At 41.7% G+C, this 17,483-nt stretch overlaps 3 protein-coding genes and 1 long non-coding RNA gene across 4 annotated transcripts; 2 read left to right on the top strand and 2 right to left on the bottom strand.

Moving 5' to 3' along the window:
* Positions 1-17: 17 nt before the first annotated feature.
* On the bottom strand, positions 18-8,766 carry gabra6a (gamma-aminobutyric acid type A receptor subunit alpha6a). Its single transcript, XM_040016401.1, has 10 exons — positions 8,439-8,766; positions 8,253-8,359; positions 8,075-8,142; positions 7,460-7,680; positions 7,247-7,329; positions 7,004-7,147; positions 5,886-6,038; positions 5,553-5,803; positions 3,015-3,259; positions 18-1,036 (listed from the first exon to the last, which is right to left on the bottom strand). Exons 1-10 carry the CDS (start codon positions 8,483-8,485, stop codon positions 1,018-1,020), a joined length of 1,338 nt encoding a protein of 445 aa, XP_039872335.1. The 5' UTR covers positions 8,486-8,766; the 3' UTR covers positions 18-1,017.
* LOC120724290 lies at positions 1,447-5,669 on the top strand. The gene is made up of 3 exons (XR_005693878.1): positions 1,447-2,053; positions 3,236-3,316; positions 3,875-5,669. It is a non-coding gene; the product is annotated as an uncharacterized LOC120724290 (long non-coding RNA).
* A 99-nt stretch (positions 8,767-8,865) lies between the features above and the next one.
* nudcd2 (NudC domain containing 2) lies at positions 8,866-13,186 on the top strand. Its single transcript, XM_040016404.1, has 5 exons — positions 8,866-8,982; positions 9,058-9,339; positions 9,791-9,839; positions 10,121-10,272; positions 12,409-13,186. Exons 2-5 carry the CDS (start codon positions 9,151-9,153, stop codon positions 12,490-12,492), a joined length of 474 nt encoding a protein of 157 aa, XP_039872338.1. The 5' UTR covers positions 8,866-8,982; positions 9,058-9,150; the 3' UTR covers positions 12,493-13,186.
* Positions 12,765-16,851, bottom strand: ccng1 (cyclin G1). Its single transcript, XM_040016403.1, has 6 exons — positions 16,650-16,851; positions 15,488-15,751; positions 15,147-15,400; positions 14,700-14,778; positions 14,354-14,464; positions 12,765-13,921 (listed from the first exon to the last, which is right to left on the bottom strand). The coding sequence occupies exons 2-6, from the start codon at positions 15,749-15,751 to the stop codon at positions 13,730-13,732; spliced, it is 900 nt and encodes a 299-aa protein (XP_039872337.1). The 5' UTR covers positions 16,650-16,851; the 3' UTR covers positions 12,765-13,729.
* Between the last annotated feature and the right edge of the window lie 632 nt (positions 16,852-17,483).

The raw sequence follows: 17,483 nt of genomic DNA, 5'->3' as shown, positions 1-17,483 counted from the left end.
GAAAACACCGACAACCGCGTTCGTTTAGGCTGCTTTTATTCTTCGTGCTGATTACACGGAAGATGAGTTTGTCTATTTCCTGACAAGGTCGAAGAATGGGATAAACTGCAGGGTTTAAAATGGTCAGATTAAGTTAAGAACAACTTTATTCCCTCTATTTTCATCTTACCGGATATACTGAGTGGTGAAAAACAGAATCAATCCAACACATGTACACGAGTCTACCTTTACACAACTATCTTTTATGCATCGTACATACAAAAATAGGAAAAGAATACCACCATCACCCATGGGTATATATCGTACTCCTCCCTGCAGTGTTTCCAGAGGACCTGCTGTACTTCTGGAAATGCAAGGGGAGAACCAAAGCAGAAATGTGGGGTGGAAAACACAAGCCCACAAGTCTTCTTCTTCTTCTTCTTTTTCAGGTTTCAGTACATTTTTGAGCCTTCAAGGAGGGATGCAGCCTCCTCTAAATTGCCTTTGATGTTGTTGTAGTGGGAGCTGTGCTTCTGTAGAGGGCAGGCTTCTGAAAGTGTTGGTTCACTGTTGCATCACCACCAGTTAAAGCCATCATAGATTATATCATCCACATCTTTTTGATGTGTTTCTTGGTTTGTGTGTGTGTGTGGGCGTCATGCATACCGTGTGTGTGTGTGTGTGTGTGTGTGTGTGTGTGTGTGTGTGTGTGTGTGTGTGTGTGTGTGTGTGTGTCGTCAGCTTCGGTCCGGGGGTCTCAGAAGTTGTCATGTGTGCCGCGGTGGGGTTTTAAAGTGGCCGAGGCCCGTGAAAGGGCGGCTCTTCAGCTACTGATCAGAACACAAGTGGGCAGTGGTCATAGCCTGTGAAATGAATAGATGTGCAGCGGGAGAATAAATGAGTTTCTGATTCATTTCCTCTGTCAGATGAGAGCACAGTGAATGCTGAGAGCTCGTTCGCTGAGGCAGAGGAGGGTGAGGTGAAGCCGGCTGGATGCTGAAGGTCTCTCAGGCTGCACATGCCCTTTTCCAGGTCTTCTCAGTCTAGCTCCATAACCCTGCAACACCAGAATACAGCAGAGTGGAAGGGGGGGGGTGAGCAGAGTGTACAGAAGCCTCTCTGTTTCCACATTCAGAGATGCTCTCTCTGCAGTATACTGCACAGCCAAAACTGTTACCGTGCTCCCTGTCCTCTCCTTAAAAAAAAAAAGAAAAAGAAAAAAGTAGCAGGCGAGAGACATGGCGAAAATATAAAGGGGGAGAGATGTGATGCAGCTGCTCTCATGCTCTCCATCTTGTCTCTCTCATTATTCTGCAGAACGTTATAAACAAAACAACCATAAAAATTCTCTGACAGGAACATGAGAAGCATGATGAGCAGATTTGCACTCCCCAGTGTTACATAACAGATCTCTCCCCCACCATCTCTCCCTCGGCCTCTCTCTGTCTTTTTGTACTGTACCTCTCTTTTTCCTTCTTGGACATGGAGCTTTGTGCTCTATAAGCGGCTCACTTATAGGTGGGAAAGTGAAGAAGAGAAGCTTGTTCGTGTGGTTGATGCACAAAGTAAACTCAGGTTTGTTGTCACTAACACAGCCACCCTCCCTCAGGTAAACCTTACTTAAAAGAAACCAGAGCGTGATGCTTACTTTCCTCTCAAATTAGCTGAGAGTCCAGCCTGTTGTTGTATTGTAAATCTATGATGATGATGATAAAAGCCTCAGCGCTGGCATCAATGCAGCAGCAACGCCACCTAACATCATTCTCCTTTTCCTTTTTTTTTTCTTTTCCTTTTTCGCCTACAGCTCCCGGGGCTGTTTCAGCATTAGAAATTATTGATGTCTTTACTGCCTAGATGAGTGTTTGACAAAAACTGTGGGTAGTTATGGTTCCACTGAAACTATTATATGAGCAAGACAGGATTGTGGCTTTTTGAGACACGGACTAAGTATGCGTGTACACGTTTTTTTGTTTTTTTTGTTTACCGTAAGATGTTTTTAACTTCATCTGCAGAATGCCGGATACCCTCCAACTCTATGTCAGCCATTTTCACTGCTTTCAGCATGACTCAGAAGGTAAGATTTAACCATTTACATTGAGATGTAAACAAGGAGAAATACATTTGAAAAGTTGTGTCTTTTTCATAAGGGTATCTTGTCTGGATAATCTTAACGAATATATTCAAAACAGCAAACCCACAGTCTACTTGTGCAGCGCTGCACCACTTTTATGTCCCCCGCTATGTTTAGATTGCTCCCCAGATCAGATGTCCTGTCCAAACCGTTTGGCATGTGTGAGTCTGTTAAGGTGCACTGTTGAAGTAAAATTTCATTTTGGGGTAGAGTGAGTGCAGATTGTGTCCTGTGGCTAAAACCCCTGCATTTTGAATCCTCTGTTAGCACAACGGCGCATGTTCTCCCTCAGACCTCTCAGGACATTGTGATCCAACCCTGTGAAAGCCCTGGCTGCGCTCTGTGGAGTCATCTGCTTAAAAACTCCTGTCGCTTGTAATTATCCACAAAATGAAGGTTACAACTTGAATATTGAGCTCCATAAATAGCAGGAACGCTAGGAACGATGCAGGGCTGCTCAAGGAGACCATCTTGAAGGGGACTGTGGTCTAATTTAAATCAATGTCTTTTATTTATACCTGTTATTTTAAGCAGCGTGAAAAGGAAAGAAGAGAAACTCTTTGTTGAACTGGAAAATGTATTTATCATGTTAGGGCAAAAGCCAGTGGTGCCCATTTCCTCTCTGATGTACTGAAATAAAAGTGCAGCCTTTAGCAGATGTACTCAGATGTGTCTTAGTTTTGTGCTTAGTGGTGTCTGGACCAAAATGGAGCTCTCTAGCACAGATGAATAAGTTCATGCTTGGTATCACGCATTTCGTTTCCACCTTGTTTTTTTTCACGAATTATTGATGATTACTTACCTTTTAAATGTCTGGACTTCTATATACTTTGCCTTTGCCCTATTAGACATAACAAATAGACAAAAATAGATGTACCAGTGTAATTAAGAACAGGATGTTTACCTGGGCTTCTCCATTGTGTCCTTGACCAGATAGATATACCAGTAAATCAAGTTGAAGAGAGCAAAGGAAAGGGGAAAGAGGATGCGGGCATACGCATCAATAGGGCTGGTGCCGGCCAGCTGTGGGATTTGGGGAATGGCTGAGCCCTGCTGGAGGAAAATGGGCAGATGGGGAATATCTCCTGGCTCACTGCGGCTCACTGAGTGGTTTCTCCTCTTCAGGCCTTCCCGGGGGCTGCTGTCCGACTGATGGGGGGAGCAGCAGGAATGATTTTGTGGAAAAGTGGAAAGAGGTAAAATGAGGTAAGTGTTGGTTTTGTGGTAATCACTGAAAGGGAGGGGGTGGATGTAAAAAAAAAAGAAAAAAAGAGAGATGGGGCAGATTTTTAACCTCCAAATTTATAAATGGGAACACATGCTAACATGTTAGTGTCGTGTATGCAAGGCTGCAAGCCGTGTTTGTTTCCACAGGAGCGTTCTCGCCATGGCATGCATCTCTACATTTCTATAGGAAGCAGCAGGAAGTTTTGAGGATGCATATATGATGGCTGTGAGATCACACGGGGAGGAGTGCTGGAGCTGCTCTCTGTTCTCACACTGAAGCTATTTTTAAAGCGAGCATCTAACCATGAGATCTACACGTGAGGCAGGTCCCAGGAGGACACCGGGGTGGCTTACTGTATTAGCATAAAGCAGACAGTATATAGCTAGCCCAGAGATGAGAGTACACAACAGCCCATATTACTTTTTAATGCATGGTGTGCCCTAAGTGAGAAGAGCGAAAGAGGCAGGGGGACTACTTGGAAATGCATAGAAAAAGAGCCGTGTGTGTGACATGGTTTCTTTTTTCTGCTTCTGCAGCTGCTGACTGTCTCCTCGTCACTAACATCACTGCATCAACTAGAGACTCAGAGGCTCTGTACCTATAGATTCGCCATTATTAGTGCTGTAAATACACTGTGGAAAAGATGAAATAACCGAGCATTGTGTTCCTATAAAAATTTTTTTTTAAGACAACACTTATCCAGTCAACTCATGAAACTGGCTATAAAGATGCAGCCTATAGGGTATACAAGTCTCCATGTTCATAACTGGAAACTCACTGCATCTTGGCAACATATCCCTCCTTAGCAACAAAATGAATAAGTGCATTCCCAGATATAGCCTTTAAAACATACAGTATACAGTTTTGCTTTATTGCTTTGCTGAAAAAATGGATTATTTCTTAAAAGACCAGGTTAATCTAAACTACATATTTAGAATTGCTCCATTACACCACTGTGAGACTTACACTACCTCTCAGCATTACGGTTACTCCGTAATGTCCATGGTTTTGAAAGAAAAGCAAATTGTTCTAATATAACAATTAATAACTGATGGAATTAGAACTATAAATCCTTGATTTAATGATTTTACTGGAATATCTATAAAAGCCTGTTTGTTCTGTTGACATTTATGTTACCTGTTTTATGTTTATCCAATGTAAAGGTTGATTTATCACTAAAAAGAATTTTTCTCATTTACGATAACTCCACTGAGAACTGTCTGGACCTTGAGCTCCTGTGGAGTTGATTAGAATCTCACAATCAACCTGAAAAAATAAATTTGGTCTTTTTCCAAGTGAATGAAGATTATACCACACAAGAAATTGTGCCCAAAAGAAAATTCACACAAAGGAGTGTACTACTCTCTTTCCAACCACTACAATCTGGCACTTTAATGAAGCTGCCAGTTGAGGACCTGTGAGGTGTTCGTTTCTCAGACTAAAGACTCAGCTGCTCAGATCTCCACTTCTCTTTTTTTTTCAGGTTAGAAACCGCGGTCCTGTTCTGTGTAGGAAGTAGTACACACCAGAGGTTTTATGTCAGGGTCCCACATGAATAGCCTTCATTTCTCACATCAAGCATAATGACTGTTCTACAAAAATGTGGGGTTTTTAAAACTACAATGTAAGCACAGGGGCTGAATTCTCACACACTCACTCACTAAATGTGTTGCCGCTTGTATTAGTGTGAGTGCAATGTTTTCAGCATTATAAACTTGCATTAGATGATGAAAGTGCCATTAGTGTCACGATTGCTGGATATGCCACCCACATATGCATTAAAAATCATGATTAATAATTCCATTTATCAGTTTTTGTTATTTCTGATCGATTTAATGTAAAAAGTAGTTTTCTTTTTTAATTGACCCCAAACATTTAAGCATTAGTGCTTGACAGTGACTTTTAAAACGCATCGAAATAGGTGGTTCAGATTCAGAAATGGCTTCTTTACATTCATCTTTCTTAACACTATCTGGTGACTGCATTACCCACAGTAAACCCCAGCCACACTGGCTCTTAACAGTAAATGTAGCTTGTAACCATTATCCCACAGAGCCGAGGAGCTGGCTAAAGAGGATTCATTCTGTTCTCACCCCAATGAAATTTGCTCATTTTTGAGTCATTTATCAGGCCCTCTGGTGAAAAGATCAGTAGGGTTCCCCTTTAAAGAAGTTATATACAGCTTTTCTACATTTTAATATGAAAACTGCTTACCGAAACTGTGTCATCATCATCGCTGCCGGTGGCCAGGACCTCAAGCTTCTCCTGTCTGGCTGCCTTCTTCTTCAGACGGTGGGCCTGCAAGGTGGCGAAGTAGTTCACTGCCGCAAATTCGACGAGAGCTGACGCCACGAAGGCAAAACACACAGCAATGAACCAATCCATTGCCGTGGCATAGGCTACTTTAGGTAGAGACTGGCGGGCACTGATGCTTAAGGTGGTCATGGTCAGCACTGTGGTGATGCCTGAAGGGCAGCAGAGTATTCATGAATCACACATGCAGAGGGAGATTAGATCAAACTGGGCATGAGGGAAGAGGGGGCATACCAGCAACTGTGCGTGCAGGAACAGACTCTTTGTTGATCCAAAAAGAGACTTGTGACAGTACGACAACCATGATAAGAGGGATGTAGGTCTGTATGAGGTAGTAGCCCAGCTTCCTCTGGAGGTGAAAATAGACCACCTGCACAGAGTAGTGACCTGCAAGATAAACAGCACGTGAGAAGACAGCGAGTGTGAGGGACAGAGCGTGGTCGCACAGAACGGATGCCCTTGCTTGCCCTTCAAAAGGGAATAGCAGCTGAGAGAACCAGTTATTGATGCTGCCAGGACAGGAACAGGCTGCTAAGTCTAAGGGAGCAAAAGAAAGAGGAGATAGGAAGAGAGGAGAGAAGACAGTGGGACAAAAAAAGGAAGGAAGGAAAGAGGAAGAGGGGGAAGGAGCCAGTGAGGTGGGGGCTGGCGGAGAGCATGCAGTGCCACTATGTGTTTGCTGCCCTGCTCTGTCTGAACACATGCATGCAGACATTCACAGACCGAAAACGTGCTGCATCATGCACGCTCACACACACTTATTTAGACGTCCTCTGTCTCACTCTGTCTTTCTTAAATGTGTATCATCGCTACATTTTGGAGCCTGCCTCATCCTTTTCTGCTCCATTCGAGGAATGTGCTGGATTCACAGCAGGGAGGCTTTCTCCTGGTAAAAAGAGAAAATGCACACACATAAAACTCACCCCCCACCCCGCCTGAGCATCCACTGGGGTTCTACACGGTTTTTAAGCGGTTTACTATTTATATTTTATTCCGGCACAGTTGATGTGGAGCACCCAGAATTTTGTTGTACATGTACAATGACAATAAAGGCCTATTCTATTCTATTCTATTCTATTCTATTCTATTCTATTCTATTAAGGTGCACGGTACACATTAGGGCCTGACCACTTAATCATCTTAGATGGTGGCTCAAGGAAGTCTTTGCTTTTATATATCGGCCTCCTGCGGGGAGTAATGGACACTAGTGCAGGGCTTGCAGACACTCATTTGACCCCTTTCTACTCAAACATTAATAAACACTTGAGGATCTTTTAATTATGCTTGTATATGTGGCTACGGCCATAATAGGCTGCTTATGAAAATAGGTTTGTTTTTTTATTTTGCATTACCTGTGTTTGATTTGAATATCTCCCTGGACAAAGTCTGTCCGACAAGATCATACTGCAGAAGACTCATTGACTCTTTGGGACAGTCCACGGAAGCTATTGGCCCCTTCCTCCAGGTAAATATAATTTCACTGCTGGTGTAGGCATCTAAAACAGGAAGAAAATATCACATCAACATGCTCAAGGTTTGGTCATATTTATCAATCTGGATATTCCTGGATGCTAGCGTCGGTCTGAAATACTCACAGCTTCCAAACCGCAGAGGACAGGAGTGGCCATCCATAGGGAAATCCATCAGGCTCATTGGACACTCTGCACTGATTGTGAGCCTGAAAGCAGGAGCTGGGATCAGTCTCTGATAAATGTTTTGATTTGGTCTTGTGTTTAGCAAAGATGATCTGCTCCAACAAACAAAAAAAAAACAAAGAACAAAACTACACGTTCACTGTGAAAAATCACCTCATGGTGTAAAGGACAGTCCCGTTCTGCATGATGCGGAAGAGCTTGTTGGGTGTGGTCATGTTATGGGAAATGGACTTCTTGGAATTTCTGAAGAAAGTGTCTGGCGTCCAAATTTTGTCCACCATGAGGTTATTCAGCCGCAGGATTTCAATGGGGCCCTCGAATTTCAGCCTCTCATCAACCCACATCTGGCGGAAAAACATGTCCATGGTGTACTCCTGAGGCACAAACGTAATATTGTTTTGATACAAAAAAAACCCACAACTACAATCCCAGATTCAAGAATGAAATGTCTATCTTCGTCCATTCATCAGCACGCACAAGACCGAGGCGACATTTCAATACAGAGTGAAAGGTGAGGGGAGACGATGAGGCAGTGATGGATGCCACTCATCCCTGATAATCATTAATCAATCCACTCAGCCATCCTCGCTCTCTGACATGTTGTCATATTGATTTAGAGGCCATCAATAACGGAGTTATAGGGCTGGTCAAACAGATTAAAGCTCATTAGATGGTCTCATGGCAGAGTGCCCATAAGGCTGGTCACTGAAGCACTATTATCTCCCACAGTCAGCACATACACACTTCCTGACAGAAGTACTATCTTACCATTTCAACATCTGAAACAGGTCCAAAGCTGGTGACAAAGATGTCTGTCTTCACCTCGGTGACACCGCCTGCAACATTAATTAACAAAAGCAAAATGTACCTAAGAGCACAAAAAGGGCTGTTGCATAATGTCTTTATCTCGAAGGAGCAAGGTATTAGGACATAAAGTTTAAATTACCTCCAGAACCGGGTCGCAGTCTGTTGTCATAACCATCTAGAAGTCTGTCCAGAATGCGAGTGATGTTGTCTGAGTATATCTTTTCATTTCCCCATACATTACCTAGACTGCAGAGAGAAAATCAAACCTTAAACTCGCACGATCACTGCTTTCTGCTCCACGTTTAACTCCACAGACAGGACTTACCTCATCCAGCAGATAAAAGCAGCTAAAGTTAATGAAGGGACGGTCATCCTTGGTTTTGAATCAGGTTTCACAAGTTCATAAAATTAAAAAAAAGAAAAAGAAAAAAGAGCCACTTCAGAGCAGGATTTCTGCTTATGTGTCGCTAAAGTTACCAGTAGGTATGCATATGGACGCAGGAAACAACGAGGCAGGGAGAGTAATCTAATTAACAGATTAGAAAATCCACTCCATTTTTAGAAAAACTCCGGATTTAGTTGCTTTATTTAGTTAAAATAACTAACTAATAATAGTTAAAATAGGAGCATTAAAAACAGGAAATAAATACAACACGTGGCATTTCAGTAACATTAAAAAGAAAGAAAAATCCTAGCTAAAGAGTCTATGGTGTGTCTCATAGGAGCAAGGTTTTCTAATTACTGGTTCATCCTATCGGGCAGTAGATGGCGCTGCAGCTTCCGTGATTTTCACAACCGGAAATGACACCGAGACTGAGAAGAAGAAGAAGAAATTTGGAGCTTGTGAGGGGAAAACACCACAGGGAGAGGTAAAATACACCAACTTAAAAACAGTCCTTTAAAGTTAAAAAACATATAGGTAACTGTAACAGTTAACCGCACAGCAAGCCTCCAGCGTATCTTCGATCGGCTCGGTTTCACGCTGGAAGCTGGTCAGCGGAGGTTAGCCGACCCGTGAGCCGGCGTGCAGCCGTAGCATGTCGGTACACTTCGAGGAGAGGAGCGGTGTCGTCCCCTGCAAGACGCCATGGGGCTTTTGGTACCAGACCATGGAGGAGGTCTTCATTGAAGTCAACGTGCCTCACGGGACCACTGCTAAAGAGGTCAAGTGTCACCTGGGGTCCAGAGACATCGAGCTGTTGGTCAAGGGAAAGGAAATATTCAAGGTAGGGCACCAAAGTGTCTCCCAGGTCCCGAGATGAACCTGCATGCTGTGATCTTTATTTGCAGAAAGTAAGATAATGCGATTCCTGGTGTATCCTCCAACTCCACCCCACTCTCACCCTCTTTTACCCAGTGACTGAACTAACCAGTAAACACAACCCAGCCTTGTAAGACCATTCATGTAGCCCCTTTCCGTCATACTTATCACAGTTGGACCTAAAAGTCCACGTCACAGTTAATCAGCAGTTTCGCCTATTTTGATACCGTACAATGAAATCAGTCGGGCTGTTGTGTGTACGCAAAGAGTATGTAACTTCACTGTATTTTGCTGTAACGCAGCTAGACCTGTCGGGTCATCATGTGCAGGTCTTTTAACTCTTCCAAGAACAGGTCCAGGTGTGCTGATATGAATAAAACGGATATTATTGATTTTTTATTTTATTTTTTTGCCAGGGAAAGCTATTTGGAACAACTGTATCAGATGAGGCCACATGGACACTAGGTAAGTGACACACTCACAGAAATATTAAGGGAATTAATAACTATCCTTATAACTCTAACGATTGCTGTTGACTGGCTGTGTTAAGACTTGTGATATTCAATCATTCATGTCTTTATGTTACTTATGTTAAGTTACTGGGGGCTTTATGTTCACCCTTTGTATTATGTCATTGTTGTATTAGAAATGGTCAAATAGAAAGGAGACATTCTCCGAAACTACCAAATTAGAGTTTAATGAGAGCCAGCTTGATGCATTGTTTGCTTTGCTGATCATTTCCTTAGAGGATAAATGTCTTATCCGGATCATTCTGATGAAGACCAACAGAGAAGCAGGAAACTGCTGGTCCTCGCTACTGGAGGGGGAGTATTGTGCAAATGCTTGGGTCCAAGACCAGATGCAGAGAAAACTCACTCTGGAGAGGTTTCAGCGAGAGGTGAGTTTGATTCGCTGACCTCTGTAGCACCGTCGACTCTACTGTACATCCTAATGACTGTTGTATATTGTACGCATGTAATCCTAATACATTTCTTCTACTGCACAGCTGCTACTTTTTCAGCCAGGTTAGGACCACCTTCTAAAAAGGAAACTTTTAAAGGCTTTACATACACTTACTGGTCACTTCATTAGGTACACATCTTACAACTGCCTGGGTTTGGAGCCCATTTTGCCTTCAGGGCTGCTTTAATTCTTAATGGCACAGATTCAACAAGGTGCTGGAAATATTCCTCTGAGATTTTGTTCTATGTTGACATAATAGCGTCACACAGTCGCTGCAGACTTGTCAGCATTCATGATGTGAATTTCCAGTTCTGCCACATCCCAGAGGTACTCTAATGGATTGAGATCTGGTGACCGTGGAGGCCATTTGAGACCACTGTCATGTTCAAGACACCGCTTTGAGATGATTTGAGATTTGTGACATGGTGTGTTATCTTAATGGAAACAGCCATGAGAAGATGGGTACGCTGTGGTCATGACAGGATTGACATGGTCAGCAAAAATACTCAGGTTTTGGTCTGTGGGCTCATTAGTACCAGTTGAGCATAATTTAAACACCACAGCCTATTTCCAGTATCATTAGACCATCACCACCACTAGCAGTCTGAACTTTTGATACAGGGCCACGTGGATCCATCCAAATGTTGCAGCAGAGATTGAGACTATTGTCCAATTTGAGCCCGCTTGAATTGTAGCATCAGTTTCCTGTTCTTAGCTGACAGAATGGGTCTTCTGCTGTTGTAGTTTATCTGCTTTGATTTTCAGCATGTTGTGTTTCCAGAGAAACTCTTTTCTACATCTTGGTTGTAACAAGTAGTAACTGAGTTATTGAAGCTCCTGCTACCTGCAGCTTGAAGCAGTCAGGGCAGTCTCCTCTGACCTCCACTATCAACAATATATTTTTTCTTACAGAGCTGCCAATAACTGGATATTTTCTCTTTTTCAAACCATTCTCCATAAACCCCACAGGTGGGTCTGTGGGGAAATTGCTGTGAGATGAGCAGTTTCTGAAATATAAATATTCCAAAAAAGTTACTTAAATGACCTTTATTCCTCGGTCTGATGCTCAGTTTGAACTTCAGCACATCATCTTGACCATGTGTGTATGGCTAACTGTATTAAGTTGCTGCCATGTGATTGGCTGATTAGATATGCAGTTGGACTGGTGTAATGAGAGTATGTTTTGGATTGTTGAAATATAGACATCTGACTAATGTTTTCATTCCCAATCCATTAATAATAACTCAGTCCCCAGGTTGTGATAAATCTGTTTTTCTTATAAATGAAGCAAATCCATAAATAATGAAGGGAAATAATCAAGGGAACTCTGTGATGGTCATTTCTGGGTAGGCTAAAGAGGAAAAAAATAACCATGCCACCTTAATTCTCAGAAATGCAGCTGACATGCTCTTTGAGTTGTAGGATTATCAGTAACACTTCAGCTTGAAGGAAAGATTGGAAAATGTCTTCCTCATTACGATAGAGATTTCTGATGTAATGTGCGACATTGCTAACTTGCAATTATGTGGCAGTGTGTTGAGTCACTGACTTAACATATTACATATTTTGCGTAATGAAACCTGTAAGGGGTTCTGAAAGTCTGGCTGTCAGAGCTCATTCCTGAGAATGTTTTAAAGGTGATGATCTGTTAAGTTGATGAAGGCATCGCTTTCAACCTCAAAGCCCTTTATCAAGAAATCCATCCATCAGTTCATCTTCTTAACTATTTATCCAAATCAGGATGAGCTGAAGTCTCTCTGCTGATATTGTGTGAGAGGCTGACAGGTCACCAGTCTGTTGCAGGGCTAACAGTGAGACTACCAACCATTTGTATGCACACCTGTGGCTAATTTACTATCACTAACTAACCTAATAAGTATCTTTAGACTTTATTAAACACTCATTGCAGTGTTACTGCTGTGATTCTGGAAATTGTTGAGATGAGCACTCAGTGATGAGTTTGTCTTCTTACATCTGTTTCTTAAACTCAGATACATCTATCCTCGGGAAATCTTAATTACAGATTAACAATCAGCAGTATGTCTTACTGACTCTTTTTTTCCTTTGTTAGAATCCTGGATTTGACTTCAGCGGTGCAGAGATCTCTGGGAATTTTGCCGGTGGCGGTCCAGACTTTTCCAGCTTACAGAAGTGACCCTTACCATGATGCTAGTACATGCTTGAGGAGTTACCTCTGCCTCATGCACAATGTGCAGAACAACAGTGGATTCATTCGGTCTACTGTGACAAGAATTTGCCTTGAGACGAACTAAAAAGCCTGGCTGTCACATCATTGGTCTCGTCCTCAAAGGACTGATTTTGTGCAAACCGGATGTGGGGAGTGGGAAGGCTCTACAAAGGAAGTTGATAACTCTCGTTATGAGAATTTTCTGACATGTTTTAATAAAAACAAAGTGCACTCAGCAATAGCTTTTCAATAAAGTTTTATTGAAAGGTACAAATACATAGGTTAATCAGATGGCGTATTCAGTCATTTTGAATTTGAGACCACATTTTGTTTTGTCACTAAAATCAAACTAAACAGGGAAACTGGCACAGAAAATGCGATATAAATTTCAACCTGAATTTCCACTGCAATGACCTTTTTTGGGGTTTTCTGAGTGCTCTCTAAAAACTAACAACTTAACTCAGTATATTTGTGGTGCTACACACGGTGTCCACAAATTAAGAGTTAGTGAAAACAACTCATCTGTAACCGTTGGTAACGTTTCATCTCAAACACTGATGAGCTGTAGATAACAGGATCATCACTAGCTTCATTTCCCTGGTACAAACCAGAGCTCCCTCGCCACATCAAAATAAAATGTTTTAACAAAAAAAAAAAAAAATCATCACCTTGGGTAGGAGTGTGCATTCAGGACAGCTTAGCAACCTAGGGTGGGAGTGAAGGACTTTGGGCCCGATCTTTTGGTTCCATTTTTTTGCTGTTCACAAAATCCCTCTCCCTCCTCTTCCACATGGTGGACTGAGGACCTAGGTGGTTCTATACTTATTAGCTTAAAACCAGCAACCCGTTCCAGGGAAACACCAAACACCGTGGTACGGATTTAAACAAGAACATACTAGACACCTGTGCAAACGGCTCAACCAAGAAAGTAAAACTTCAACCTTTCTGAGGAAGAATTACTCCTTGTCATAGGGATAGAAAAATGTGTCTGATCAACATATGATTACAAACTTAAGGGATAAAAAAAAAGCATTTCCTTAAAGACATCCATCATCACAGATGAAGGTCTCTAAGGAAAATAAAGCTGGAGCTGTAAGTGGGTGACCATACTGCATGTTACATCCAGTCAGAGGACAAAGATGTAACAGTGGTAATGCTGTAATTTTTCTTTCCATGTCAAGTCACCCACTTGGACGCCCAGGTTTTAACAAGCTGACTCAGGTATGGTGGGAAGGTGAGTGATCTTGTAGTAGCTGTGCTTCAGCTGACGTGCAGTTCTTCCTGAAATAGTCCAGCGAAGTCTCTGGACGTTTGGCCTGCAGCACTTAGTGGTGGCGTACTCAGCCAAGCATTTTCCAACTAGCTCCCGCATGCAAACCAGATCCCCGTCTTTGATCTGCAGGAAAGAGGAGTCACATCTTTCTCTGCTTAACACTTGGCAAGAAGCATTAAAATTCATTAAGCTACACTGCATGGATCATCACCACCTTATATTAACTGTTAGACAAAAACACTAATATGCAATAATGTTAAAAACGAGCCATTTTGGTTTGAGTTGAGCAAACTCAAACCAAATTTTGATAGTTTTTCCTATTCTTTGACCTGTATGTTGATAAGATGGACCTATTCCTAATAAGGCACACGGGTGTAGCCATGAGCACACAAGTCCCACTGACCTGTTGTTTAAACCTTCTGCCTGCTAGGGGCAACCAATCAGAAGAACGTTGGCATAAAGGGCTTGTGTCTTCTGAGGCCCAGTTTAAAATAAGGATTAGTTTGAACTGCTCGTATATATTCTTTAAAGCAAAAGGCTCAGAGCTGGACTTACATTTAGCTGCTGCTGCAGATTGCTCAAGGCCTCAGATATTTTGTCAAGGTGCTCTGGGTCATGTTCATCATGGGCCTCAAAACACAGGAGAGCCAGGGCAAGCAGAGATGGCTGCACAGAAACACAAACACAGTCTCTTGTTTTTAAAAAAAAAAAAAAAAAAAAAGTAGAAACTATGACAACATTTAAAAGTAAATCGACACAGATGACTTACATTATACCTGAGATACAACAACAAACGAGAAGTGTACAAGACAAAAGCAGTCTGATTTTTAATGAAAAGCGCAGAAAAGCATTGAAATAAGTCATTATTTTCAATGTGGAGAGAGTAGTTGTTTTGGCTTACCTTTATTTTGGAGAAGACAAATGAGCAGTGACAGGCTTTCAGCTGCGCCTCCAGTCTCTCAAGGCTCAGGATCTTCATGCTAAAGGGAAAAAATGCTTTTAGTGTCAAAGCAAACTGAATGTGAAGTACAGCTTACATAAATAGTGATAAAAAAAAAATTAAAAAAAAGCGCCAACCAAAAGGATTTCTATTTTTTTTTTTTTTTTAAAGGTAACGTTTGAAAAAAGGGGGGACTTGCATATTTGTTTTCTAACACCCTGTCACATGTCTAAAAGTCTACACGATTTCAAAAAGGACTGTGCCTGTTGGCTAAAAAAATATATATATATATTTTTGGTTAGTGTTAGCTTTCAAACCAAATATGAGAAGACACATTTTAGTAGAGTAAATATAATCTCGTTGAGTCATAGCTCTGCCCTGCAGGTTGGTGTGACCGTCTGTCCTTACCTCTCAGCGTCGAGCTGCTCCAGGACGTGGCTGTGAAAGACGCGGAGAAAGCGCAGGGCCGTGGGGGCCTTCACCTTCCAGTAGAGCTTCTCCATGATGATCTTCTCCATCCTCATCATGTCAGACACTGTAAAGCGATTCTGACTGATGCGAATCAGGTCATTGGCCAGAGGCACGTTCTTCTCTTCTTCTGTGGACTTCACAGCGATGTAAAAGCAGCACAGACCGACACAAGAAAGGTGCTTTGGCTGAATCTGTAGGAGATGGGGAAATGGATATTGGAGAACGGAACAACTGCTAAGATTTTAAGAAAGTAAGCAAAATGTACTGCATTTACAAACCTTCATGACAGACAGAAATCGGTCCAGCAAACTGACAGCCAGCGAGAAGCTCTCTGAACTGAAACCGAAGAACCTGGTCAGTGAAAGCAGGTCCTTCACCTCCAGCTCCCTGAGTCGGGAAGTCATCCTGAGGCCATTGTCCTGGGCGCTTTCAATGAACCTCAAGCCACTCAGCTTTGGTTGGTATCGGCCCTCCAGATCAATCAGGGCCTTCAGCTGGGCTGCAAAGGGCTGTGCCACAGGGCCTGTTACTGTGTCAATCATCTACAGACATGAAAATAAAACTTAGTGATACAGTAAAAAAACAAAAAATACACTGGGATTAACTGTGTGACCATAAACTGTGTATAAAGTATTAACATAACTCTGATAAACATCTTAGTCTCTTTAATAAGGCAAGGCTCTGTCTGCCACGTAATTGAAATATTAGACTGGTGTATTTAAAGGACATCTAGTCCGAAACAAAAATGGTTAAACAAATGCAGTGAGCGTAGTTTACTAACAAGATCCTGCAACAAGCCTTCCGCTAACACATGCCCGTCACTGAACTGGACTAAACTGGACTGGACAGGAGCAATGACTGTATATAAACAGGAGGCGAAATGAGACGAACACAGAACAGGGATATGCTTTAAAAAAGTTTCTCCGTTTTTAGTTAAAGCGACATTTCTGCTACTAAAAGTGTGTAAAACACGAGTTCCACAGCTCTAGTGCTAGTTTGTGAGTCAACAATACATGTAGCCGTATCACAGCAGCAGGCCTTGTGTATGTCAGGGCAAGGACCGGCGTCATGTCGAGACATGTCCCTGCCATACACACCAAAGGAGAGCTAACGCAAAGCATGGCACAGCAAACCAAAGTGACAGTACACAGTTTAAACAACAAAGATAAGAGTGAAACAGCAACAACAACATAAGTCTGTAAATACTATGCAAGTTAAACTTCATACTTTATTAGAGAAACCAGAAAATGACAAACTACTCTTTGTTGACGACGTAAACGGTTTAGCAATCAAAGCTAACGCTAGCTAAAAATCCATTTCTAAAACTAGTAGCATTTTTTTTGGCTGATAGCAACACATCATTTACTGTTTAGAGCCACGAACACCACTAGATAAAAAAAAAATATATATATACCATATAAGGAAAATGGGTTTACTTACCTTAAACAGTTACGTTGCTTTTTGTATTTAAAAAAAAAAAAAAAAGAGCAGGTGAAAAAAAAATCCACGCGCTTCAAATAAGCGGGTGAATGGAGAAATAAAACACACAAAAGTGTAAGTATGAACTTTCACTAAAGAAAGTTTTAAGCATAGGTTAGTTTCTGCCTATGCACACCCCCTACCCTTGGCGTAAGGCGATGGGGAAAAGGACAGTTAAGGCGTTAAAACAGGCATAAAACCAAGCCCATGACCAACCATGCCGATTTTCTATTGGTCCTCAACAAGTGACGTTACCAGCTCTACATTTTAATTGGACATTTAACTAGCTAGTCACATACAAGGTCCACCCCATTCATGCATTAGGGCCAATCGCACGTCAGAAGGTGGGATACGACCCAAAATAGCGTCGTAATAAAGTTGCCTCTTTGGTATATAAATTATATTGGATTAATTTTTTTAAATTCATTAATAAATAAATACAGATATAGAAATTATAACAACATTTACACAGTAATGTCTTTAGTGGGTAGTAAAATAGATTACATTTTTAAAAGGGTGTCGAAATCATAGAAAACTATTTAAAAAAAAGACACACAGGCACACAACTTTTATAGAAAACTTTCCTCTCAAATTCATGTTTTTAAGTGTTTCCATGGTCCAGATGTTAGTTTAAGGAACACACACACACACACACACAAAAACAACCATACTATGTTGAGGGCCACTGGCAAGTTTCTGGAACAATCTGGAAGGAACCTGCATTTTCCATCACTCCTTTGGTCTTTTCTGTCTAAAAATCAAAGTAAATATAGAGAGTACACAGTTCATTTTTCA

Source organism: Simochromis diagramma, unplaced genomic scaffold (genome assembly GCF_900408965.1).
Source record: "Simochromis diagramma unplaced genomic scaffold, fSimDia1.1 OVJJ01000685.1, whole genome shotgun sequence".
NCBI lineage: Eukaryota > Metazoa > Chordata > Actinopteri > Cichliformes > Cichlidae > Simochromis > Simochromis diagramma.
Note: the sequence above shows the minus strand (reverse complement) of the source record. Positions and strands in the feature narration are given on the sequence as shown.